The following is a 25016-nucleotide window of genomic DNA, read 5'->3' as shown; positions in this document are numbered from 1 at the left end:
TACAGTATAGAGGTGTAGGATAGTGTAATGTAGAATAGAATACAGTAGAGTACAGTATAGAGGTGTAGGATAGTGTAATGTAGAATAGAATACAGTAGTGTAGAGTATGTGCCCAAACAAAATGGAAGCTTAGAGGGTACTGTGCCTTTGCTGTAGTAGCTCCTAAAATGTGGAATGATCTTCCACTGCCCATTAGACAAGCCTCTTCATTGTCTTCTTCTACAGGGCAGGATACACCCTGGACGGAGTGCCAACCCATCGCAGGGCACACACACACACTCTCATTCACTCACGCAATCACACACTACGGACAATTTTTCCAGAGATGCCAATCAACCTACCATGCATGTCTTTGGACCAGGGGAGGAAACCGGAGTACCCGGAGGAAACCCCCGAGGCACGGGGAGAACATGCAAACTCCACACACACAAGGCGGAGGCGGGACTCGAACCCCCAACCCTGGAGGTGTGAGGCGAACGTGCTAACCACTAAGCCACCGTGCCCCCGTGGGTATTTTATGTTTATATATTTTTCTGTACAGCACTTTGGTCAACCTTGGTTGTGCTTTATAAATAAAGTTTGATTGATTGATTGAAACTCACACAGTGTACAGGACAAACTATAGGTTCTTGAAGACAATCAAGCTTTGTCATGTTTATTTCTTGCTTTATGTTCTTGTCAGCAGCAGTGATAAAAACAATATTCAAACAATAATCAAATCATCATCAGTCTTTCATGTATTTCAGTAGTTTTTGCACAATGCAGCTTGCAGTAGAGATTTTCCTCGCTGCTGTTCTGGATACTCACATGTCAGTCCCTCAGCAGCGGTCAACATTTTCACACTTTTCTGACTTAACCATGTCTGTAAGTGTCTCAGGCTGCAATCACAAAGAAAGCGATTGGCAGACAAGTCTAACTCGGTCAGGGTGCCGAAGGCTTGTGGATCAACAGAACCGAGTTGATTGTGAGCAAGCTTCAGTGTCCTCAGACTTTTAGGGAATACGTTGTTAGATATGTAGGTTAGAGAGTTGACGGATAAATCTAAAGCGCTTAACGAGGTGAGTCCCTTAAAAATGTCCTTGGGAAGAGAACGTATGTAGTTTTGTTGAAGAAGAAGAGTCTGTAACTGGTGAAGGTGGTCGAACATGTGGAGACATTTTCCTTGTTGCCAGAGAGTTTGCAAGCCGGTCATGTGGAGGTCGAGAAATTGGACGTTGTTTAAAGGTGACACGGAATAGTGAGAATTAAGCAAACACCGTGAAAACCTGTTGCCTCCGAGGTAAATTTTTTCAATTTGGGGGAATTCCACTAATACCGTGTAAAAGCTCTCGGCATTACTTAATTTGTTGTGTCTCAAATCAATAGTAGTGACGTTTCTTGCTTGGCTCGGTAAACCGTGCAACGATGTAATTCTGTTATTGTCTAAGTGGAGCTTTTTCAGCTGTGGAAGGTGTGCTAGTGTATGTACGTATTGTAAGGAATTTTCAGATAAAGATAGATGAACCAAATTGAATAGACCATGAAATGACTGATACATAAGCATCCTTATGTTATTATTAGACAAATCCAGTGTTTCAAGACTCGGTAAATTCTTAAACGTTCCTGAATAAATTTTATCCAATAGGTTGTTAGACAGATTGAGCATTCTTAAATTGTCCAGGCCATAAAAGGCATCTCTCTCAATTAGGTTGATTGAATTACTAGCTAATAAGATTTCCTCTAGATCTGACATATAACTGAATACTGAATTTTTAAGCGCAAAAATGCTAGATTTGGACAGGTCGAGAGCCTTAATGTCACTCTCAGCCAGGTCCATAAATGTGTCTCGGTCTGGGTCTTTAAAATTGTTGTACCAAACTCCCTTTCCCATGCTGCCACTGTGTTTAAGGATCAGATTGTGAATTTTGGTTCCTCGGATTGCTCTGAAGAACAGCACCGCCATGTTAACGCTGAAGCTGTTCAGAGACAAATCAAGCACCGTCATAGACATGTTCTTGAACGGGTTTCCACATTTATTCCATGAACCCCAATATGGATTCATATCATACATTTTGATATCACGCAATTTCAGGAGTGTGAAGTGTTTACCCTGAAAATGGAATAAATCTTCTTCACAAAAACTGTTAATCCAGTTATGGGAGACATCTACGATATGTAATTTGTTCATGTTGACAAAGAAAGGAGCAGGACGGATTTTACGTATATTATTTCCAGCTAGCGAAAGCTGCTCCAAAGACACCAGAGGTTTCAGGTAATCTCCTGAAAGAATAGAGTCATATAACTTGCACTCTGTAAGATTGAGTATCTGAAGGTTGAATAATCCATTGAATGCTCCTGGATCCACTCGTAGGTTTGTGTTGTAAGCCAGATCTAGTTTTATCAGATTGGACAGCCCACTAAAGGCATTATTCCTCAAGACAAGCGTTACCTCCTGTTGCTGGATCAGAAGAATCTGTAGCTTTTCCAAGCCATAGAAGGATTTCTCATGGATTTCACTAATGTAATTTAAGGTTAGATCCAAATAAGTTATGTTAGGAGGCAAAACCGGCACCTCGTACAGGTTCCTCAGGGCACAGTAGGCTTTATCATCTCTAATTAAGCAGTTTGAAGACGATTCTGCCAGAAGAAGACAGATCCATGTTTGAAGGAATGGCAGAATAAAACTGGGTCTGCTTTTCATCATGAGACACCTGCAAACATACAAAGATTATTAGAATAGCATGAGTAGAGTAACATGTTCTCACTTCAATGTTAACTGTCAGTGTGGTAGTGTTAATTCCGTCAGACGAGACGAGACGAAATATGTTCGTCAACAACCTTTTTTTTTTCATGACTGAGACGAGACGATGACGAGACTGCACCACTGTCCAAAAACACCGACTAAGACTAAATTAACATGCATTATTGTTGACGAAAAAAGACGAGACGAAAATGTTTTGTATAAAATAAAAACTAAGATAAAATCTCTCTTCATTTTCGTCTACAATTGTCTCTGCTTTTTCATCAGCTGTTACGCCTTTAAAATATTCAGAACGAGTTCGCGGCTTCGCGCTGTTTAGTGTGTGCGTAGAAACAATTCGTCCACACACCACTCAAAATAAATAAATAAATAAATCCTGTAAATAAATATAAATAAATTATATTTCCTGTCGCTGCGCAGCTCTTTTATTGTACGCTTATGTTTATGACAGCTTATGTCCCGATGACCGGTCTTTGCATTACGATTAAAAGCAGTATCAATAAAGTAAAAAATGTGATGTGCGGTCAAGTTCGAGTGTCTGCACTGTTTAAACGAGTGCTCTCAACTTCTCACTGATACTTTTGTGATTTGCGGAGTTTTGACAAGTTTTATAGCCTTGATATTGTTTCTTATTCAAAAGTGATGACAGAAAAAACTCAGCACCCCCAACCTGAAACCTCTTCCCACCCCCCTGTCACAATCACATCATAATCAAAATGAATAATTTGGCTTAAAAACAAATGTATATGTAAGGGAATCAAGTTTAACAATTACATGTAATATTGCTCCAAATATCATCAATAATGGTGTGTGCAATACCATGTATAACTTGCATTAAGTTGGTAATTTATATATATACCTACAGTTTTGATCTTAGGCTTTTCATTAAGTTATTTATTTCCATTTATTTCCACTATAACACTTGTGTTCCTGATATTATTGCATTTAATGAGGCCTCGTTGTATTTATTCTTACAATAGATTCCAGATGTGGTCAAGCTACAATTTTTTGACTAAAACTAGACTAAAATTAAAAGATTTTTAGTCGAATAAAACTTGATTAAGATACCTTGAGTTTTCTTTTGACCAAAACTAGACTAAAATGACGAGACTTTTAGTCGACTAAAACTTGACTAACAAAAAAAGATATGTGAATGACTAAATATGACTAAAACTAACAAGGACATTTGGCACAATACTAAGACTAAGACTAAATTAAAAATAGGTGACGAAATTAACACTACAGTGTGGGGGATTGAAAATTTCAGTAAATAAAATACAATTCTATAAAAGTCTACATGAAAGTAAACACCTCCTACATTTTAGATTTTCCATATGCGTAACATATCAGTTCATGGTTTCAACTATAAACAGCAAAATTCAAGCTACGTCTATTCTGCTAGTTCAGGCACATAATCGAAACTGGACATAAACAACTGCAAGCAAAGTATTCTGCCTTATATAAATATAAAAAATATATGAGCTTTTGTTTCTTACCAAATTTTCCACCTGAAAGACAGAAAATGTCCTGGATAATCTTGCTCTCCTTAGAAAGGATATGAAAAAAATCATTGCTAGTGCATCTTAATAAATAGTCATCATAATGTAATCCTGGGAACTCCCGGGAAATCCCGCTCTTGTACACACTGTTTTTCTCATTTTCCTGTTTACATTGGTTTCATAATCACCTGACGTTTCAGGGTGAAATCTCAAAAAGGAATTCCAGAAAGCCAGTGAGGCAAAACTCTGGACAAGTGGAAAGTTCTTTCTTTGGACATGAAGCTTGTGTTGTTTCATTCATTTATTTCAAGTTGAAATCTCGAATTTTAGCAGCAAAAAGAAATCCTGTGAGTCAGTTGATTTGAAGCAGCTCATCAAGAAGAGTCAACACTGGACAGAGTTTATAACATAAACTGTGCTTCAAGATTCATTCCCTTTTATCCATCCAGTGATCAGGGATGTTTCTTCAGTATGTACAGTTGTGCTCAAAATTATTCATACACCTTGAGAGAATATATAAAAATTCTTCTTTTGTGAAAGTGCAATTTACACATTTTAGAAGTATAGAACAATACAATTTGAACCTGAGCTTGGTTTACTGTGTGTGTGTGCGTGTGTGTGTGTTTGTAAACTCTGGAGTCCCCGAGGGTGTGAAAGAGAGAGAGAGTGTGTGTGTGTGTATTTGTGTGTGTATGTTTGTATGTCTGTGTGTATGTGTGTTTGTAAGCACTGGAGTGCCCAAGGGTGTGTGTGTGTATGTGTGTGTGTGTGTGTTTGTAAGCTCTGGAGTGCCTGAGGGTGTGAAACAAAGTGTGTGTGTGTGTGTAAAACTTACTCCAGAGCTTACACAGTGTAAGCTCTGGAGTGCCCGAGGGTGTGAAAGAAAGTGTGTGTGTGTATGTGTGTGTGTTTGTAAGCTCTGGAGTGCCCAAGGGTGTGAAAGAAAGTGTGTGTGTGTGTGTAAGCTCTGGAGTGCCCGAGGGTGTGAAAGAAAGTGTGTGTGTGTATGTGTGTGTGTTTGTAAGCTCTGGAGTGCCCAAGGGTGTGAAAGAAAGTGTGTGTGTGTGTGTGTAAGCTCTGGAGTGCCCGAGGGTGTGAAAGAAAGTGTGTGTGTGTATGTTTGTAAACTCTGGAGTGCCCGAGGGTGTGAAAGAAAGAAAAGAGTGTGTGTGTGTGTGTGTGTGGGGGGGGGAAATCACATCTTTACTTATTCCTGATCCTGACCTGAGTTTCTTGGTTGTAAACATTGCCTTGTTTGTTAACGTACATTTCTGTAATGTATGGAAATGTAAAGAATCCCATTTAATTTGACAGTTTTGTTTTTGTTCTGTAATCAAAGCCGTATGTGCTCACATAACATTCAGTAATATTTTAAAACGTTGTTGTTGTTGTTGTTGTTATTGTTGCCAAACTCAGTGGCTTGGCTCGTACCGGAAGTGCTCTGCACGTGCGGATTTGCGTCGCTCTTACTCTAATTTTTTTTTTGCAGGAAATGTGCTCTCGCGCAGGAGGAGTCGAGGCAGCGCGAGCTCTACAGCGCGAGCTATTTATTCATTCTAAAACTGATTAAATACAAATAAATATACACATAAATACAAATAAAAAGGGGTCTAATTTACATATAAACCGAGACCTCTGTGCGACGTTTGTTTATAATTTATTGTCTAAAACAAGTGGAACTAGACATTTAACAACCGATGCTAACCGGAACCCGTACAACATTAGCCGCCTGCTAAAGATAAGCTAAGCTAAATGCTAAGCTAAGCTAAAGGCTAACGAGACATTTACATCCTGACCGGTCAACGGATTGAAGTTTTGATTTTTATTTTTTAACTTTCCACAACGTTGAGTTATTTTTTCTGTCAAATTCTAACTGAAAGGGAAAAAAAGGCGACTTCGCAAACGAAGCTGTGGAGGGGGAAAAAGCGGATAGCATCTTCACTGGGTGGACGTCGCGCATCCTGCCGGCCTGCGGGTGAGTCTAATCGGTCATGCCTCTTACGCAATGCCGAGGATAATCGCAGAGGCCTAACGCACCGCATAGGGAGTGTACCTCACAGGGGAGGGTGGAGGAGGCTCAGCAGCCCCAACTCTTATCTGTTACTATATATATATATATATATATATATATATATATATATATATATATATATATATATTTAAATGATTACCAGTGTTTCAGAGTGTAGATTTGTATATTTAGTCTGTATTGTATATTTGATATAAATATTAAAATACCATAAAGGGGATGATGATGATGATGTTGCATCCTGTCCTGGATATGACTTATAGATTTGAGCTAAGCTAGTTAGCAGACAATATAAAGAGCAAAGGCTTCACCACATTTATTTTACAGTTATACCTTTATATAAAGATGTTAAGTTTTTTAATGTATAAATAGTTAGATTGGACAAGACTATCTCCTGGAAAGATGGTGATTAATTTGTTCTCAGATGAATACACAAACTCTGTCCTGTTTCACTTCCTCACATGATTATTAAAGTCTTATAACGTGTTAAATAAACGATAATAAATGTTTTGAGTTCACGTGGGTGTTGGCATCACGTGTGCTTCACGTCAATGGTCCTACATCCCAATATTCCACTTCAAGTTCCTTTATATCTGTTTCACATCACACCGGTTGAGTTCATGATCAGACGCTTGTGTAAACACTAAACCCCAAGTGAACCAAGTTGGTTTTCTGTCCAGTACAATGACACATCTAATCCGTTTACCGTCCCGTTACTCGGACGTGTAATAGACGTGTAAAGCTTTGCGTCAGGTTTCTTTCGCTGTCAGAATCTCGGTGTCTCTCTGAGTTTGAGTCACTTCGCACGTCTTGTGCAATAATCTAATCTGGTTCGAGATTTGAATCTGTGTCAAATAGTCTGCAAGGATTGAAGGATGTCAGGTCAACATTTAGAGGTAGTAAAAGTGAAGACGTTTTAGGCGTTTTGTCCTATAGTTTTTCTAGTCCAATCTATCCTCATTTCTGAGGTTTAAACGGATAGAAAACTTTACATTTACGGCATTTTTCTTAGACGCTTTTATCCAGCGCTACTTGCATTTTATATCCGTTTGAGCAGTGGATCAATGGAGTGTGGAAGCTTGGTGGACCAAGGATTTGAACTCACAACCTTCCAGTTGGTTGTCTAACACATTTACCACTAGGCTACCAAGTCCCCTGTCGTCTGTGATCACATCAGTGTGACCCTTCAGCGAGACGAAAAATAATTTCACACTCAAGCAGCGTGATTAAAATCCTGATCAGGCTCAGACATGTGAAATTGTTATGAGTAAATGTATGTAAAATGCATGGAAATGAATATTGAATTTTGGATACATGTCGATATTTAGAATGAATACATAAAAACTGTACGCAAGCCTTTTGGCAAATTTTTATTTTTCAAAACACACCCACAAAATCTCCATAAAAAAGCGCCCTCAGACCTTACATGAAGCACTTCCTCTTCAATGCTTTCAGACAGTTATATTTGTCATGAGGAAGTCTATGAGACAGCTGTTCAATGGGAAATAATAGTTTTTAAAAGGCCATGGACTTTTTATGGCACTTTGTGACGTTTTTAGCGTCGATCGGCACTCACCCCTGCTTTCCATCCTGGAAGAAGCTGTCTAGGCAGGTCGCGTACGGAAGGCTGTCTGATTATTAACATGCAACACTTTGGATATATCTGACAACGTCACATGTAACCCGTTTCTCCTTCTCAGTTGGTCTTTAACGCTCTTCTCCAGATGAGCGACAAAACACGGGAAACTTCTTACCGCCCTGAAGTCTGAGAAGTAGTTTTATACCACAGCATTTTGCCATTGAAGCCAAATTTGTCCTTGTCAAAAGAACGCCTTGTTTTGACGTTTTTTTTGTTACGTTTAATGATTTAAAGTCGCTTTCTGTTCTAATTTTTATTGAAGCATCAAAAGCAGTGAACATTTTGAGTTGCTTCAGATCTGAGGAGCATGTGTCATTAAAACCATCAAAGTGCCTCGGAATATATTGTTACTATAGTGAGTGTGTGTGTGTGTGTGTGCGTGTGTGCGTGCTTGCGTATACATTTTTCAATAATCTGTTATCAAAAATGAATCCAGTCTCCTAACAGACAGCTTTAGGTTAATAATGATGGTATGGTTAAAAATGATTGTGGTCTGTAGTGTGACTGACAGTAGTTTGACACCTTCTGCTATATATATAGTTCTGATAGCTGAACCGAAATATATCTCTCTCTCTCGCTTTCTCGCTTTCTCTCTCTCTCGCTTTCTCTCTCTCTCTCTCTCTCTCTCTCTCTCTCTCTCTCTCTCTCTCTCTCTCTCTCTCTCTCTCTCTCAATATCTCTCTCTTTCTCTCCCTCTCTGTCTCTCTCTCCATCTCTCTCTCTCTCTCTCTCCCGCTGTTTATTCCCCTTTCCTTCTTCCCCTCGTCTCCAAACCACCGGTTCTAGTTCTAGTATTTTAGACTCTGGTTAACCTCAAAGAGTGAACTGAGAGGAGAATCACACCACAGCACACGGCTGACATTTCAGCTGTCTGTGTTCCGAACACAAACTTCACCGAGCTGTTTGAGCTCGTATCAGTTTCACGACAAAGCAAAGCCACACGAAGTCTGAAGTCTTGATCAAAGCCTGATGTTTGGCTTGTGAGGAAATCACACTTAGCTAGTGAGGTTTTAGACACCTTCATAGAGAACGATGTTCATGGTCATTAAACGGTTCTTAACGCAGCAGACAGAATGTAGTGAAATGTAATTTTTAATTGATTAAACATGAGCTGTTAAAGTTAGCTTTATTATATATGCAAATAAATAAATAAATTAGCACCAATTGTCTGCGCTGGTTAATGTTCGTTCCTGTTTGAAAAGCATGTCGCAGTTTTAAAGAAGCTTGTATCCACTCTACATTTCTGGGAAGGCATTCGGTAGTTTAGGAAACGTGGGACTGTGGGGGATTTTGATCATTCAGCTACAAGAGCATTAGTGAGATCTGGCTCTGATGTCATGAGGCTTCAGTTCAGTTCATCCCCATGGTGTTTGATGGGGGTGAGTCAGCGTCAGGAGAAGTCAATTTTACAGCATACAGAGACGTTCTATATAATTGTGTGCTTTCAGTATAAAGAAAAAAAACCCAGAAAGAACCGGGTGCTGGTTCAGAGCTAGTGCTGGTGCTGGTTCAAAGTTGGTTCCAATGGCGAACCTTCTAAGAACCGGTTTGCCTTTCTGTCGGTTGAGAGCCGTCACAGAGCCGAGTCTGATGTCACTGTAAACGTGTCTCGTTTCCCAGCAACGTTAGCACAGCAGCGACAAACACAACAATGGTGGATGTTGCTTTACTGTTAATGCTCATGGCTTTGTGAACCTACATTAACACCCAAACGCGGCGAATCCAACGTGTACGTGCAGCTCCATGTAATCTGTATAAACGGAGGTTGTTATCGAGAAAGTACATAACGTTATTTTATCATTAACACAGAAAAAAATTAGCCTTAGCATGTAGCTACTGTACCCTACTATCATGTGTGCTGATAATTGATCATATTGCGGTAAAGTAAAAGTGTATTAAACATTAGTATATTTAAGGTACATTTACAAATGCGCTAACAGTAGCCCCGCCCACAGCCCCTGACGCAAGCGGTTCTTAAGTCTAGACCAGCAACGTTTTGGTGCTACTTAAGAACCACTTTTCCTGGTTCAGAGCCGGTGCTTTGGGTTTCGAAAAAGAAAGAACTGGTTCTAAATTAGGCTCCGAACCTGCACTCAAACTGCCTCGGTGGAAAAGGGGCACATAAATCCAGGAACTAAATACCAGGTGCTAAAGCAGCTGGGATCTTTTATCTTATTTGATTAATCTAATCTTATTCTCATCCTGCCATGACTTACATTGTCACAATATGCAGTATAAGAAGTTTATTACAGTTTTTATTGCTAAGCATTTTGTGCACGAGCACCTCAATTCTCACCAATAAAAGGGAAGATTAACCAATCGCCAATTAGCTAAACAATCAGTGTTATTCTACTATACGTTTAGAAGGTTAGTCTTTCAGCTCACGGTCATACGTCACGCAATGAGGAAGCCACTTACATACGATATATTTTTCTTTTTCTGTAGAATTGTGAGATCATTTCTCCAGATGTCTGACTTCCTCCTTCAGACTCTATGATTTGCTTTTATTTATGATAAAAACGGGAAGTGAGCACACTGAGATCATACATTGCGAAGGGAAAAAAATTAACAATATCCGACCCATAAGGAACGCCGCTCGCAATTTTATACATTTCGACGCATTCGATGCGGCATCGCTAGTCATTCTGTGAGAATTCTTTTCGATAATTTGTACAAGTTTAATCTCATAACTTTCTCAATTATAAAAGTGCATTAACTAGGATCTCTCTCCCTGCTCTCAAGCACACACTTACCCATGCTGAATAAACTCTACCCCAGTACTGTGGCCTGTAAAGCAGCTAGTCACATCTCAATAAATAAGCTCTAGTACATGATTGACAGTTGGTGCATCCAATCACAAGCAAGCGTTTTGGTCCAGAAGTCAGTTTTAATATTTGAATCAAATGGAGCTTTACACTTTCACGCTGAAAAAATAAACACGACAAAAAACTTTCCAAAAAAGTGCATGTACAAGGTAGAGCCATATAAAAGGGTTTAGGTTTTGTGTGTGTTAACAAATGTTTGTGTGTTAACAATGTTTGTGTGTGTTAACAAAACCTCCAGCAGTTTATGATTGTACATGTGATCACATACTTACAGAAGCTTTTACACCATTTCAACAATTGGTGCAAGTGTTACAAACTTGTCTCTTGCTCTCTCTCTCTCTCTCTCTCTCTCTCTCTCTCTCTCTCTCTCTCTCTCTCTCTCTCTCTGTCTGTCTGTCTCCCTCTCTCTCCAGCTCTTTCTCTCCCTCTCCCTCTCACTAACTCTCTCCATCTCCCTCTCTCTCTTGCTCTCTCTCTCCATCTCTCTCCCTCTCTCTCTCTCTGTCTGTCTGTCTGTCTCCTTCTCTCTCCAGCTTCTCTCTCTCTCTCTCTCTCTCTCTCTCTCTCTCTCTCTCTTTCTCGCTGTCTGTTGGTCGCCCCCCCCCCTCACACACACACACACACACACACACACACACACACACACACACACACACACACACGTGCACACACAGAATAAGGACCATGTGACGTTGTGGTAAACTGTTGTACATAATGATAAAATAGTAATGACAACAGTAGACTAAGAGAGAGAAAGGAAATCTTCTTGAGTCTCGTTTTAACCTCCCACTCGTTCCGAGGACACGACCAGCGTCAGGTCATTTCCTGTTTTATTCACGATGGCACCCTGGTGAATGACACAGATCATCTTAATCCACGTGATTGGCTCTGGTGTAACCTCTAAACCAATCAGATGATATGACGACTTCTGTCCCCATGCAGCTCTCACGCCTTATTATTATTTAATTGCCGGTGAGAAACATCTTCGCCTAATAGAAAAAAGATATGAATATGCAAATTAGAAATGACTGTAAATCCTGCTGAATAGTTGGTAAGCAAGTTAGTGAGAAATGCACACCAGTTACAGTCAGCTTATTGATTTGATATCTAATATATATATATATATATATATACAAACATTTGCAGCAAATTTATTTGGAGCTTTCAAAAGTGTTGCTTTACAAAGTTACAGTTTAATGCTGTTTAGAAAAAAAATGAAAATATGTCTGTACATCCGTCTGTTTATCTGTTTATTAACTATCTGTTTGATATGTTTGTCCTTGACTGTCTATCTGTGTATCAGTCTAATTTTCTATCTGTCTTTCTGACTGTCTACCTGCTTTTCAGTCTGTCTGTCCATCCGTCTGTGTATTGGTCTGTTTTCTGTCTGTCTATCTGTCTGTACCTGCCAGTTTTTCCTTCTGTCTGTCTGTTTATCTGTGTATCATTTTGCCTTTTTATCTGTCTGTCTGTCTGTGCCTGCATGTTTGTCCACCTGTTGGTCTGGCCTCTTTGTCTGTCTGTCTGTCTGTCTGTCTGTTTGTCCACCTGTTGGTCTGGCCTCTTTGTCTGTCTGTCTGTCTGTCTGTCTCTCTCTGTGCCTGTCTGTTTCTCTCCGTTTCTCTGTCTGTCTGTCCATTTGTGTATCCTTTATATCTAAATCTTGGTGTCTGTCTATCCCTGTGTTTGTCTATCATTCTCTCTCTCTCTATCCACATATCTGTTGTCTGTTTGTCTGTCTAGATATCTGGATGACTCTATAAGATCCAGTAGGTTATTATAGCATTATATTGATATATTATGCTAATATGGTCATTCATTCATAAATTTATGATCTATAATATACTTTATGTATAGCAGCATATTTTATTATGGATCATCAAAGTGACTCCTCCTTCTGTTTTGTTTCTCTTTGCAGAGAGGAGCGATGGCCGAGGTCTCAGCCCTCACCCCTTCTCCTCCGGCTGTGGCAGATCAGCCGGTACCTCCTCCTTCCTCTTCCTCTGCTCCCTCCCTCCCTGCAGAGTCACCTAAACCCATAGCTGTTCCAAAATCTGCTTTGTACGGAGACAGAGCTGTCATGGCATCTGCCGCATTAATACCACCACGTAAGGAGACGTCTGTCCGTTTATCGAACTCGGGAGAGGCGATTACAGCACTTAGTGAAAATCCTCCTCCTGTTCCATCTGCTTCAGAAAGCACTTGTCTTCCAGACCGAGGTAAAGAGAGCTTTCCCACAACACCTGAACCTTTAATGCAGCCAAACATCTCACCAGAACCACAAGGAAGAGCAGCAGATCCTGAAGCGCCGCCTTTTCCAGAGCAAAATCCCACAACGCAACTCAATCTGACCTCAAACTCCACGTCCTCGTCACACACGCCGCCTCGCTCTCCTCCGTCTATTGTCCCCATCATCCATGATCCGTTATCGGACCTGAAATCTGATCTACCTTCTCTCATGGTTCACGATTCGTTTGTGCCATATACGGTGCCACCCCCTGGTCAATCAGGCCCCGCCCTAGACACACTGAGCTATCTGGAGTCGGCGAGCATGATGTCAGGGACGCTGGAGTCTCTGTCAGGCATCGGTGAGGACGGAAGCTCACTCGGGTCCGATTCTGAGCTCAACGGTCCGGTTCAGAGACGCACTGATAAATACGGCTTCCTCGGAGGATCGCAGTACAGCGAGGGCAAGTGGGTGGAGCCTGAATCTTAACACACCCTCGTATTTGTTTGCTTCACAATAACACTACAAACATTCAATCAGAATTATTTATTGATTGGCAGCTACTTTGTATGTAGATTTTTAAACTTACAATTATATTAATAATAGTAATAAAAAGTAACAATTTGAGTTTATATCATGTACAAATTTATCTTGTATACAAACTAAACAGTTAGGAATAATACACCGTGACAGAATGTGCACACAATCAGAGTGTTGTTCTGTTTATATCACAGCGATTTGCCAACAGTTGCAATATTTAATTTTTTAATGACCATCACGTCCGCTTTTTAACAGTGTATTGTTCATCTTTTATGTTGTGAAGAGCGTTACTTCCTGTTATTGCTTACAGTCGTCATGGGGGCGAGAAACTGTGGTTCCTTCACCAGCTTCACCCTCTCTCTCTCTCTCTCTCTCTCTCTCTCTCTCTCTCTCTCTCTCTCTCTCTCTCTCGCTCTCTCTCTCTCGCTCTCTCTCTCTTGCACTCTCTCTCTGTCTCTCCCTCTCTCTGTCTGTCTCTCCCTCTCTCTCGCACTCTCTCTCTCTCGCACTCTCTCTCTCTCTCGCACTCTCTCTCTCTCTCTTGTGCTCTCTCTCAATCTCTTTCTTGCTATCTCTCTCGCTATCTCTCTCTGGTGCTCTCTCTCTTTTTTTCTCTCTCTGTCTCTCTCTCACTCTTACTCTCTCGTGTTCTCTCTGTCTCTCTCTGTGTGTCTCTTTCTCTCTCTCTCTCGCTCTCACTCTCTCTCTTGTGCTCTCTCTCAATCTCTTTCTTGCTATCTCTCTCGCTATCTCTCTCTCTGGTGCTCGCTCTCTCTGTGTCTCTTTCTCACTCTCTCTGTCTCTCTCTCTCTCTGCCTCTCTCTGTGTCTCTCTCTCTCTCTCCCTCCCTCTCTCTCTCTCTCTCTCTCTCTCTCTCTCTCTCTCTCTCTCTCTTTCTACACACAAACAATAAAGCCCACCGTCCGACGAGTCCGTCATCTACAGTATAGGTAAAGAGCAGCGATCAGAGCTATCGGATGATCAGAGCTACCGGATGGGCGACGCCACGCCGTCTGCTCTTCACCTGACTGTAAAACGATTAATAATTAATCACTCACACGCCAAAATCTGTCTGATTTTTCATTAATAATTCACAGAATGAGGGAGGATCTCCTTAACCACATCCTCTTCACTCGATACTGTATAGCAGCTGATTTTTATCATGAGCTCACACCCTTATTGGCGTACAGTTACAGAGTGAAGCCATGATGATGATGACTAATATGATACAGATTAGTTTTTATTCAGGGTGCTGAGATTGTTATTGTGTATTTCTCACTTTAATGTATTATCGTTAGAGCTCTCGGAACAAACTTTTTCTTGACGTATTTTTTAACGATCATACGTATAGATCACTTTTTTAATTGTATACAAAAGTTCTAAAAGTTTAGAGTACGTGTAAAGATCACTTTTTATCGTGCATTCATTTTTTTTTTCTTACCTCTAGCTAAATCTGTAGCCTTATGATGTTACACCCCACGCAGTGAGCATGTACAACGGGAATACGTTGTTTTGTCGGCGTTTCCATTTCGCTTAATTTGTATTCTATACAAACCTTAATAACCTGCTGTATGACTCGGGAGCAGAGCCACATAACATCTTAAAAGTGAGTGACGTGACGTGACATACGGCTAAGTACGGTGACCCATACTCAGAATTCGTTCTCTGCATTTAACCCATCCAAAGTGCGCACACACAGCAGTGAACACACACACCATGAACACACACCCGGAGCAGTGGGCAGCCATTTATGCTGTGGTGCCCGGGGAGCAGTTGGGGGGGGTTCGGTGCCTTGCTCAAGGGCACCTCAGTCGTGGCCGGCCCGAGACTCGAACCCACAACCTTCGGGTTACGAGTCAGACTCTCTAACCATTAGGCCACGACTGCCCCATCTTTGTGTGACCCTCGACAAACTCGGGCAGGGTTAGGACAGGTTTGGCCACGCCCCCTTCTTTCTCCGCCAACTTCCCGCCCCCGAGTCGGTGTTTCTGTCACTTATATATTTGAGTTTTAAATAAAATAAGACCGAGCACGCAGTACGTTTTTCATGACCTTATTGTGTCATCATGCAATCGCTGAGTCATTAAAGTTGCCATAGCAACTGTGACAAAATAATGAAACTTAAAATACAAGACACTTCTGATTCCTCTTTTTTCTCTAGTTATATCTCATCTCTCGTACAGTACATGCGCATGTCTTTCACTCGTCTTTTCGTTGACTCTTTGTCTCTATCTAAATGCCTCTATTTATCTATCGCTCTTTCTCGTCGTCTCCTGAGCGATTTACGTCTGTGCACCTTTTTCACAGCGTCTGGCTTATTTCCATCTGTTCTTTGTGTTGTGCATATTTTCCACAATCCTCTCTCTCTCTCTCTCTCTCTCCCCCTCCCTCTCCCTCTCTAACACCCCCCACCCCACCCTCGGTGTGACTCATACAGTACTGAGTGGTTTTCTGATTCAGTCACTGCTCACCATCTCTCTCTTCCTTTTGCTGTTCACGCTGTGTCATGTCCTCTAACGGACTCGAACCCGTATCTCTTCCTTTAAGCCTGCCTTCCTTCCCTTTAATGTTTACTTATTACTTCCTCCGTCGGGTTCTTACTCCAGGTTAAACCACCCAAGCTGAGCTGTTCGAACGTGGACCAACAAAGTTAAAAATAAAGATAATATACACTGCATGGCCAAATGTTTGTGGACACCCGTCTTTTAGAGGTTCAGTCGCTGTTCCAGTTCATCCTGAAGGTGTTCACTAGGGTTGAGTTCAGGACACTCGAGTCTTTCCCCAACCACATCTCTATGGATCTGCTTTGCTTTGTGCACAGCTGTACTGTCTTGCTGGAACAGGTTTGAGACTCTTGGTCCCAGCGAAGGGAAATTATAAAGCTACAGCCTACACAGACATTCTATACCACAGTGTGAGGAAGAATCACATGCGGAAGTGGTGGTCAGGTGTCCACAAACTTATGACCAGACTTATAGAGTACAAACTGCACACATTATCACACCCTCCTACTATTTCTCTTTGATAGAAGAATTATTCCGTATTTAAAACAAGCTCACTTATATTCATCCTATTAAAATTAAATATGCGATTCTGCCCTTTGATCGACTCATTGACTGAATTGTGTGTGTAAGTGCGTGTGTGCGTTTATGAAAATGTCCATTTAATCTACTAAATAGGAACAAAAACAAGTTTGTAATTTTTTCGAGACGAGCTAGCCAGCTAATTGTGAGGAGCGATGGATAATTTCCTCCTTAAACAGCACCCTCTGTAGTCAGTTTTAAAGATTTAATGATCTAATAATGTTTGTGTGTGTTTGTGTGTGTGTGTTTGTGTTTTTGTCTGTGTTTTTGTGTGTGTGTGTTTGTGTTTGTGTGTGTGTGTGTGGGTGTTTTTGTGTGTGTTTATGTGTATGTTTGTGTTTTTGTGTGTGTGTGTTTGTGTGTGTGTGTGTTTGTTTGTGTGTGTTTGTGTGTTTGTGTGTGTGTTTGTGTGTGTTAAACTGCACTGTCTGTAGTCAGTTTTAAAGATTTAATGATCGAATGTGTCTCCATCCTAATTAACCTAAAGCTAACCCTTGTGTATACAGTAAAACGTATTTAAATGTAAGAGTGGAGGTAAGTGAGGAATTCAGCGTTAATCCCCACATCTTTATTGTTTTTTTCTTTGTCCCAGTGTGCTGGATATCAGCGTGGAGGTGGCACGGCACCGAGAGATGAAGTGGTTGGACATGTTCAAAAACTGGGACAAGTGGGTCTCTCGCCGCTTCCCCAAGGTCTGTTTGACAGAATCACAAATAATGTTCGAATGTCGATGAGACATTTGCTGCGTCTGTGCTGTTATTCAAAATTGGATGTATTAGAACAAATGACTTTGTATATATGTTTATATAATAATATTTAATATGGTTTGGATTTATATCCATAATTCTGCACATTATATACATATAAAATATGTGAGTGGATTGGATTATAAAATGTCTTATCAGAATATAACTTAATGTCTCTGAGGGAAAAACTGTGTTTGTGTGTGTGTGTGTGCGCGTGTGTGTGTAGGTGAAGCTTCGCTGTAGGAAGGGAATCCCGTCATCTCTGAGAGCTCGAGCCTGGCAGCTTCTCTCCAACAGCGAGGAGCTTCTGATGGCAAATGTTGGCAAGTTCGAGGTACAGCCAAGACTTTCCCCGTCACTGTTATAGTATCCCACAGATCATCCTGACTTTGCAGACCGACCTCAAACGTTTTCACCGCTACGATTTCGGCTGATTTTCGGGTTGTTTATCTTGTTTATCTTTCTTCAGCGTGAAGCATGTTACACTTGCTGCTAATCACATTTAGACACACAAACGTATAAGTTGATGAAAGCGTCACCGAGTTGAATTCACCAGGGTTCCTTTAACACTCGCAGCATCTCAAGTTCAAGGATTTTGAGACGTTTGTTGCGTAGCTTATTGATAATTTGTTAAGACACCTTAAATTTGGAGCATCGAGAGCTTCAAAACGGAAAAGTTGTCTAATTAATGGCTAATCATAAAGGAGTTAAATACAGACAGCAGCAACTTTAATGATACCCACCTTTACTCTGGAGCAATGTGCATTGATTCTGTCTCTCTGACATTTTGGCTTTTTTCATTTCCCCTCTGTGTAGGAACTGGAGAGAGAGCCGGGAGATCCAAAGTGGCTGGATATCATCGAGAAGGACTTACACAGGCAGTTTCCTTTCCACGAGATGTTTGCTGCTCGAGGAGGCCACGGGTAAATGACCTTCAGCTCCTAATATGTGCTCAGATAAGTCTGAGACTTAAGATGCTCTCTGGAGGTTTTCTGTTTGATCAAAAGCTATAGTATTATTTAGCAATTTTTTTTCTCAGCTGATGTGAGATGATAAACAGAGCTGAGGGTTCAGTCAGGAAACAGACGAATGCAAACAGATAGATACAGATAGATAGAGAGAGATGTATCGATACAGAGACAGCAGACAGACTGATACACAGAGCTGGATCCAGAGAAAGATAGAGATGCATGGGTACAGAGAGATGGATGGATAGATGGGTGGACACGTACATACAGAGAGAGAGAAAGAGAGAGAGAGATAGACAGACAGGGATGTGTGGATACAGAGTTAGACTGATCCAGAGAGAGAGAGAGAGAGAGAGAAGGACGGACTAACAGACAGACTCGTGGATACAGAGTTAGAGGTTCACAGACACATTAAAGGATACAGAGACAAACTGAGAAACTGCTACAGAGACAAAGACGGATAGATACGGAGAGATGGATAGACTGGCAGATAGAGACGGAATAAAACCCCTCAAACTATCGTCATTTTAATTACAGACTGTTGTTCTTTCATCGTTTATGTGTCCATTTTTTTATTTTGCAGCTAGGTTTAATTTAGTTTGACAAATATTAAAAGTACTTTGAGTTCCCTTGTAACACAAATGTTCTCTCTTTCTGTATGTGTGTTTTTGTTTGTGTGTGTTTGTGTGTGTGTTTGTGTGTGTGTGTTTTTGTTTGTGTGTGTGTGTGTTTTTGTTTGTTTGTGTGTGTGTTTGTGTGTGTGTTTGTGTGTGTGTTTGTGTGTGTGTTTGTGTGTGTGTTTGTGTGTGTGTTTGTGTGTGTGTGTTTTTGTTTGTGTGTGTGTGTGTTTTTGTTTGTTTGTGTTTGTGTGTGTGTGTGTGTGTTTGTGTGTGTGTGTTTTTGTTTGTGTGTGTGTGTTTTTGTTTGTGTGTGTGTGTTTTTGTTTGTGTGTGTGTGTGTGTGTGTTTTTGTTTGTGTGTGTGTTTTTGTTTGTGTGTGTGTGCAGCCAGCAGGATCTGTACCGTATACTAAAAGCCTATACCATCTATCGCCCAGAGGAAGGCTACTGTCAGGCTCAGGCTCCTGTGGCTGCGGTCCTGCTCATGCACATGCCTGCAGAGGTGTGTGTTTGTTTTTGGTTACTACCCCTTCCCCTTTTTTCTCTCTCTTTTTTTTAAATAAATTAATTAATTTGATTTAATAAATTTAATTATTAATAACGAAATTATTATTAATAATCAATGTATTATTTTTTATTTATTTATCACTTTATTTATAATCAATTAATTTATTTTTTCTCTCTCTCTCCCCCACCCATTTATTTATTTATTTATTTATTTATTCCTCTCTCTCTCTCTCTCTCTCTCTCTCTCTCTCTCTCTCTCTCTCTCTCAGCAAGCCTTTTGGTGTCTGGTGCAGATTTGTGAGAAATACCTGCCCGGGTACTACAGCGCTGGACTGGTGAGGATTTCTCCTCAATAATACATCATTCCATAAAACATTACCGATCCTCATTTATTCAGTTTCATTTTTATTATTTAAGAAATCCATAATTCGAGGCCTGTGAGACTGAGTCATAGATTCATATGTAAATGACTCTAAAAATCAAAATGAACTACGTTTTTTTTTTTTCCCTTTCAGGAAGCTATCCAGCTCGACGGGGAGATTTTCTTCTCTCTCCTGAGGCGCGTGTGCCCCATGGCCTACCGCCATCTGAAGAAGTATAAAATCGACCCTATCCTCTACATGACCGAGTGGTTCATGTGTATCTTTTCTCGCACGCTCCCGTGGTCCTGCGTCCTCCGCGTCTGGGACATGTTCTTCTGTGAAGGTGAGACCGGCTCCTCGTTACAGGTTTTCCTGCAAAGCTACGTTTCTGAAACTCGTGCTTTAAAAGATCTCCGGATTCCCAAGACAGCCCTTTTACTCATATGTATCTGTAGTTAACACCTCAATACTAGGGGGGGATGTGTGTGTCTGTGCGCGCACGCAGGGGTGAAGATCGTCTTCCGTGTGGGTCTGGTCTTACTGAAACAGATGCTGGGTTCTGTGGATAAACTGCGGGAGCTGCAGGGAATGTATGAGACCATGGAACGCCTGAGGAACATCTCACCAGAGAGCATTCGAGAGGAAATACTGGTTCAAGAGGTCAGCACTCACACATACACACACACACATGCACAGTGAAACACATGTAGAGTGTCATACAAACCTAAAACTATGCTAAAGGATATTAAGGACGTTCTTGAACAAATTGGTGCCTATTCTATCTAAATAAGATCATAATCTCTCTATTCATCCTTCTGCATTTGTTAGGTACATTTTTAAAGAGCATATCTGTATAAATGATTCTAAACTTTTTCTTCTGCTTTGCACAAGTTGTGTTGGTGTTGGAGCTCACCATGATTTGTACACAGGCACCATAATCTAATGTTCTTCTGCCAGGTCACAGCTGTCCCTGTCACAGAGGCTTTGATCGAGAGAGAGTGCACCATCCAGGTGAAGAAGTGGCGCGAGTCTCGCGGTGCTCTTACGCACCAGCCGGCCCGGAGGCTTCACGGCACACGAGACATCCACGAGCAAAAGCGTCGTGCCGCCGCCATCAGCTCTGGGGGGAGTCTGTCCTTCCTGGGCAGCTCTATGTCTGCTCCTCCACCCGGCCCCCTGCGCTCCTCTTCCAGCCTCCTCTCTCTTCCTGGCTTCCGGAAATCCAAAAATCCGTTCTCTCACGGCAAAAAAAGCTCTTTTTCCGGGCCTTTTGTCCCAGAAACGCAGGTGTTTGGAGGCGGGACTCCTATAATGATAACGTCCTCATCTGCGCCACTACGCCCACCCGTTTCTGCAATGGCCCCACCCACTGGAGGTGCAGGAGGGAACAGGCCTAGTCCTTTAGTAACAAAACCCCCAACATCACCAAAATCTCCAGTGGCAATTGTTGGCCCAGGACCAATATCCGCACCAAAATCTAGATCAGAACAAACATCAGCGCCGAAATCTGAACCTCAAACAGCGTCTGCGCCGAAATCTGAACCTCAAACAGCGTCTGCGCCGAAATCTGAACCTCAAACAGCGTCTGCGCCGAAATCTGAACCTCAAACAGCGTCTGCGCCGAAATCTGAACCTCAAACAGCGTCTGCGCCGAAATCTGAACCTCCGAAATCTGAACCTCAAACAGCGTCTGCGCCGAAATCTGAACCTCAAACAGCGTCTGCGCCGAAATCTGAACCTCAAACAGCGTCTGCGTCGAAATCTGAACCAGAAACAGCGTCTGCGCCGAAATCTGAACCTCAAACAGCGTCTGCGTCGAAATCTGAACCAGAAACAGCGTCTGCGCCGAATTCTGAACCAGAAACAGCATCTGCGCGGAAATCTGAACCAGAAACAGCGTCTGCGCCGAAATCTGAACCAGAAACAGCGTCTGCGCCAAAATCTGAACCAGAATCTGAATCGACATCCGCACTAAATCCTGGACCAGCACCTGCACCGGAGTCAGACTCTGGACCAGAAATCGTATCACAACCCACCTCAGAACCAGCACCAAAGTCCAGCAAGGAATCTGCACATCGTCCAATCCCAAACCAGCTCCAGCCCCCTAGAGTAGTCTCAGAGCAAGTTACACCCACGATCCCGTCTCCCACGGCCAACAACATGCCTCTGCCTCCCTGTGAGGACGAGGGCAAGAAGAAGAAGAGGAGCAAGGACGAGAAGAAGAAAGAGAAGGAGGAGGAGAAGCAGAAGGCACGAGAGAAGAAGGAACGTGAGAAGTCGGAGAAGGAGAAAGCAAAGAAGGAAAAGGAGAAGAAGAAGGAGAAAGGGGGGAAAAAGAAGGACAAATCCGCAAGCGCCGAGGCTGAGGAGAAGAACGGAGCCACAGCGGGCAAAAAAGTGGTCTAGTTTTCTGAACAAAAGAGACGAATCGAGCACAAAGGGGGAAGGGGTTTATTTCGTCTTTAAAGAGAACTGGATCGGGTTTTATGGCTCCGAATCCTCTCATTTACTGTCAGTTATTTACTGTTAGAAAAGAGAGTCTGTAAATAGATCAATAGTTCATTATTTAGTAAGTCATCCAACCATAAAACCTTCATCCGGTCCCTCTGAATCAGGCAGCGACCCCTAAGAGACGTCGTCCTCGTCGTAGATTAATCAAGGAGCTCGTATTTATTAAGGTCGCCTGTTAGCGTGTGCTCGTGTGTTTACATGTTAGTGTAGTAGTGTAGTGTCGCTGTCCCGTGTTTCTGACTTGACCTGTAGGAGGCGCTCTTTCTTTTGCTCTTCAGGAAGAAAAAAAAAAGAAAGAAAGAAAGAAAAAAGAAAATTGTCCCCTAGAGGGGCTGGAAGAGCAGACTGAACTGAAGCTCTGAGGTGCATTAGAAATGGTACTGGGGTCAGAATAGTGTGACGTTCTGCCCCAAACTTAATATCTCAATAGTCCTAATGGCATTTTCACTTCATTTCTATTTCTCAGCCATCTGACCGTCTCGCTATGTGTCTCTCTCTGCTTTGTAGATGGGATTAAGGCTGAGCGACATGACGCCACGTTTCAGCTCACGATACACAGACTACCAGTAAAAGACTGCGGAAGAAGTCTTTCATTAAAAAGACTGTAATTGAACGTCTACAAAAAATAAATATAGTGGAGGCCGACACGACGTCGTGTGCGTTCCGTCCGGGTTCCTCCCGGGTTCCTCCGACCTCCCAAAAACACGCTGATACACAAGACCGAACCCAGAGCCGTGTCCCGTCTCCCACTTCACGTCCAGAGGTTCTCTGATCTTCCATGATCAGGATAAATATCAGTAATTCTAAACGTTATTAGGAAACAATTTGCTTTCAGGGTAATTCTTAAAAAAAAAAAAAAAAATTAAGAAAAGAAAGAAATAAAAACAATATTAATATGTATTGTGAAGTCGTCACATCGCTCAGCCTTAGACGTTACACTCGAAGTCTTTCACATGCTTTTTTTTTTAATGTGTTGCTAATTTTTAGAAGTGTTTCTATCACTCCTATGTCTCTCAAACTTTTCTCTTTCTCTCCGTGTGTCTCAGTCTGTCCTGCTCTAATTACCCCTGATCCTATTTCCCCCTCTGTTGAAGCGTAGCCTGTCGTCTCCGTGTTCCCTGACAGACAGCAGAGTAGAAGTGAACGAGCCGAGATAACGGTACAACACGACTGCAGTATCTTAACCTATAACGTCTGAACCTGCTTGGATCGTGACCTCAGACTCCTATTTATTTGCTTGTCTATGAAGGAATTAGTCTGTTTGCACTGAACCCTCTTTATTATTATTAATATTATTATTATTATTTGGTTTTTGTCCTGAAAGCACCACTAATATTCGACCCGTGTTGTTCTTTCCGATGTTAATGACTAATGATGTTCAGTAGCTTTAACATCCCAAGCTCGTCACCTTTCGGGCTCGATTTGCGTTGATGTACAGTTTGTTAATTTAACCAGATGAACAATTATGTATTATTTCTGTTCTTTATCGTATTTTAGATCGTATTATCGTTATTATTTCTATGCAAGAATCCAGAGGCCTGCGTGACTGGAAGTGTGAGAGCAAACCGAGGACGTGTTTTAAAGTCGTTGTCATTCGTTGTTTTGTTTTGTTTTTTTTTTGGTATTGTGTGGTTTTTTATATATATATATATATATATATATATATATATATATATATATATATATATATATATATATATATATATATATATAAAACTTTTCTGAAGTCACAAACGTTACAGTATTTAGTGTCTGAAAAGGCTGGTTTACTTTCTCACACTTAAAAAATTCACCCATTTACAAAATCTTGACTTTCAGCTGGAATGTTGGCTACAAGGCTGATGTAGTTAACTAGTAAAAGATCTCCCAAAATCCTCCGTGAATTTATGGGTCAAATAAAACAGTGTTTGTAAAGTAGGAAGGAGACCAAGTTCAGAATAAACTGTAACATCATCAAAAACAGGGTTTTTATGAGCGGAGCCTAAGGAGAAATCAGACTGTGTGTGTGTGAGAGTGTGTGTGTGTGTGAGAGAGAGTGTGTGTGTGAGAGAGTGTGTGTGTGAGAGAGAGTGTGTGTGTGTGAGAGAGTGTGTGTGTGAGAGTGAGTGTGTGTGAGAGAGTGTGTGAGTGTGTGTGTGTGAGAGAGAGAGTGTGTGTGTGAGAGTGTGTGTGTGTGTGAGAGTGTGTGTGTGTGAGAGAGAGTGTGTGTGTGTGTGTGTGTGTAAGATTGTGTGGGTGTATGTGTGTGAGAGAGAGTGTGGGTGTGTGGGTGAGTGTTTGTGTGTGAGTGTGTGTGTGAGAGAGAGATTAGACTCTGATTGGACTCGACTAAATGAACAAGTCTGCCGCAGCGTGTGAGATTTTGTAAATCTGAAGCTCGAAACTGATCCACGAGGTACAAATGAAGCCAAAGGACCGAGCTTTAGATTCGGACCAACGAATATAAAAGAGAAATAAACACCGGCTGTGACGCACAAAGTGTTTCACTCGTCCAGATTTATCCTGATATTCTCTATTTTTTTGTTTGTCGCAGTGTTTATTACTACGTGTTAAATTAAAGGTATCAGTTTCACTCTGTGGTTTGTATTAAAACAGAATAAACCGTGAAAAAACTTTAAAGGATTTTGGGGAGTTTGTCTTCCGTCGCATGTTTTCTACATCAGCGTTGAAGCACACACGTCTTAGCTGGTGGACCGAATCAGATTTATTTATTTTTAACTA

General features: G+C 41.5%; 2 protein-coding genes across 2 annotated transcripts; one reads left to right on the top strand and one right to left on the bottom strand.

Moving 5' to 3' along the window:
* Positions 1-630: 630 nt before the first annotated feature.
* On the bottom strand, positions 631-4391 carry LOC132861001 (toll-like receptor 5). Its single transcript, XM_060892328.1, has 2 exons — positions 4237-4391; positions 631-2690 (listed from the first exon to the last, which is right to left on the bottom strand). Exon 2 carries the CDS (start codon positions 2681-2683, stop codon positions 743-745), a length of 1941 nt encoding a protein of 646 aa, XP_060748311.1. The 5' UTR covers positions 2684-2690; positions 4237-4391; the 3' UTR covers positions 631-742.
* Positions 4392-5735: 1344 nt separating this feature from the next.
* LOC132860708 (TBC1 domain family member 10A-like) lies at positions 5736-23910 on the top strand. Its single transcript, XM_060891990.1, has 11 exons — positions 5736-6214; positions 12651-13426; positions 17175-17274; positions 17555-17662; positions 18145-18251; positions 19303-19417; positions 19692-19757; positions 19938-20127; positions 20290-20444; positions 20742-21427; positions 21797-23910. The coding sequence occupies exons 2-11, from the start codon at positions 12660-12662 to the stop codon at positions 22188-22190; spliced, it is 2688 nt and encodes an 895-aa protein (XP_060747973.1). The 5' UTR covers positions 5736-6214; positions 12651-12659; the 3' UTR covers positions 22191-23910.
* The last annotated feature ends 1106 nt before the right edge of the window (positions 23911-25016 follow it).

Source organism: Tachysurus vachellii, chromosome 18 (genome assembly GCF_030014155.1).
Source record: "Tachysurus vachellii isolate PV-2020 chromosome 18, HZAU_Pvac_v1, whole genome shotgun sequence".
Taxonomy (NCBI): Eukaryota; Metazoa; Chordata; class Actinopteri; order Siluriformes; family Bagridae; genus Tachysurus; species Tachysurus vachellii.
Note: the sequence above shows the minus strand (reverse complement) of the source record. Positions and strands in the feature narration are given on the sequence as shown.

Coding starts and splice junctions, on each gene's coding strand:
- LOC132861001 (XM_060892328.1), bottom strand. CDS start 2,683: ATGATGAAAAGCAGACCCAGTTTTATTCTGCCATTCCTTCAAACATGG.
- LOC132860708 (XM_060891990.1), top strand. CDS start 12,660: ATGGCCGAGGTCTCAGCCCTCACCCCTTCTCCTCCGGCTGTGGCAGAT. Junction 20,128..20,289: donor GGACATGTTCTTCTGTGAAG/GTGAGACCGGCT, acceptor GCGCGCACGCAG/GGGTGAAGATCGTCTTCCGT. Junction 20,445..20,741: donor AGGAAATACTGGTTCAAGAG/GTCAGCACTCAC, acceptor TTCTTCTGCCAG/GTCACAGCTGTCCCTGTCAC.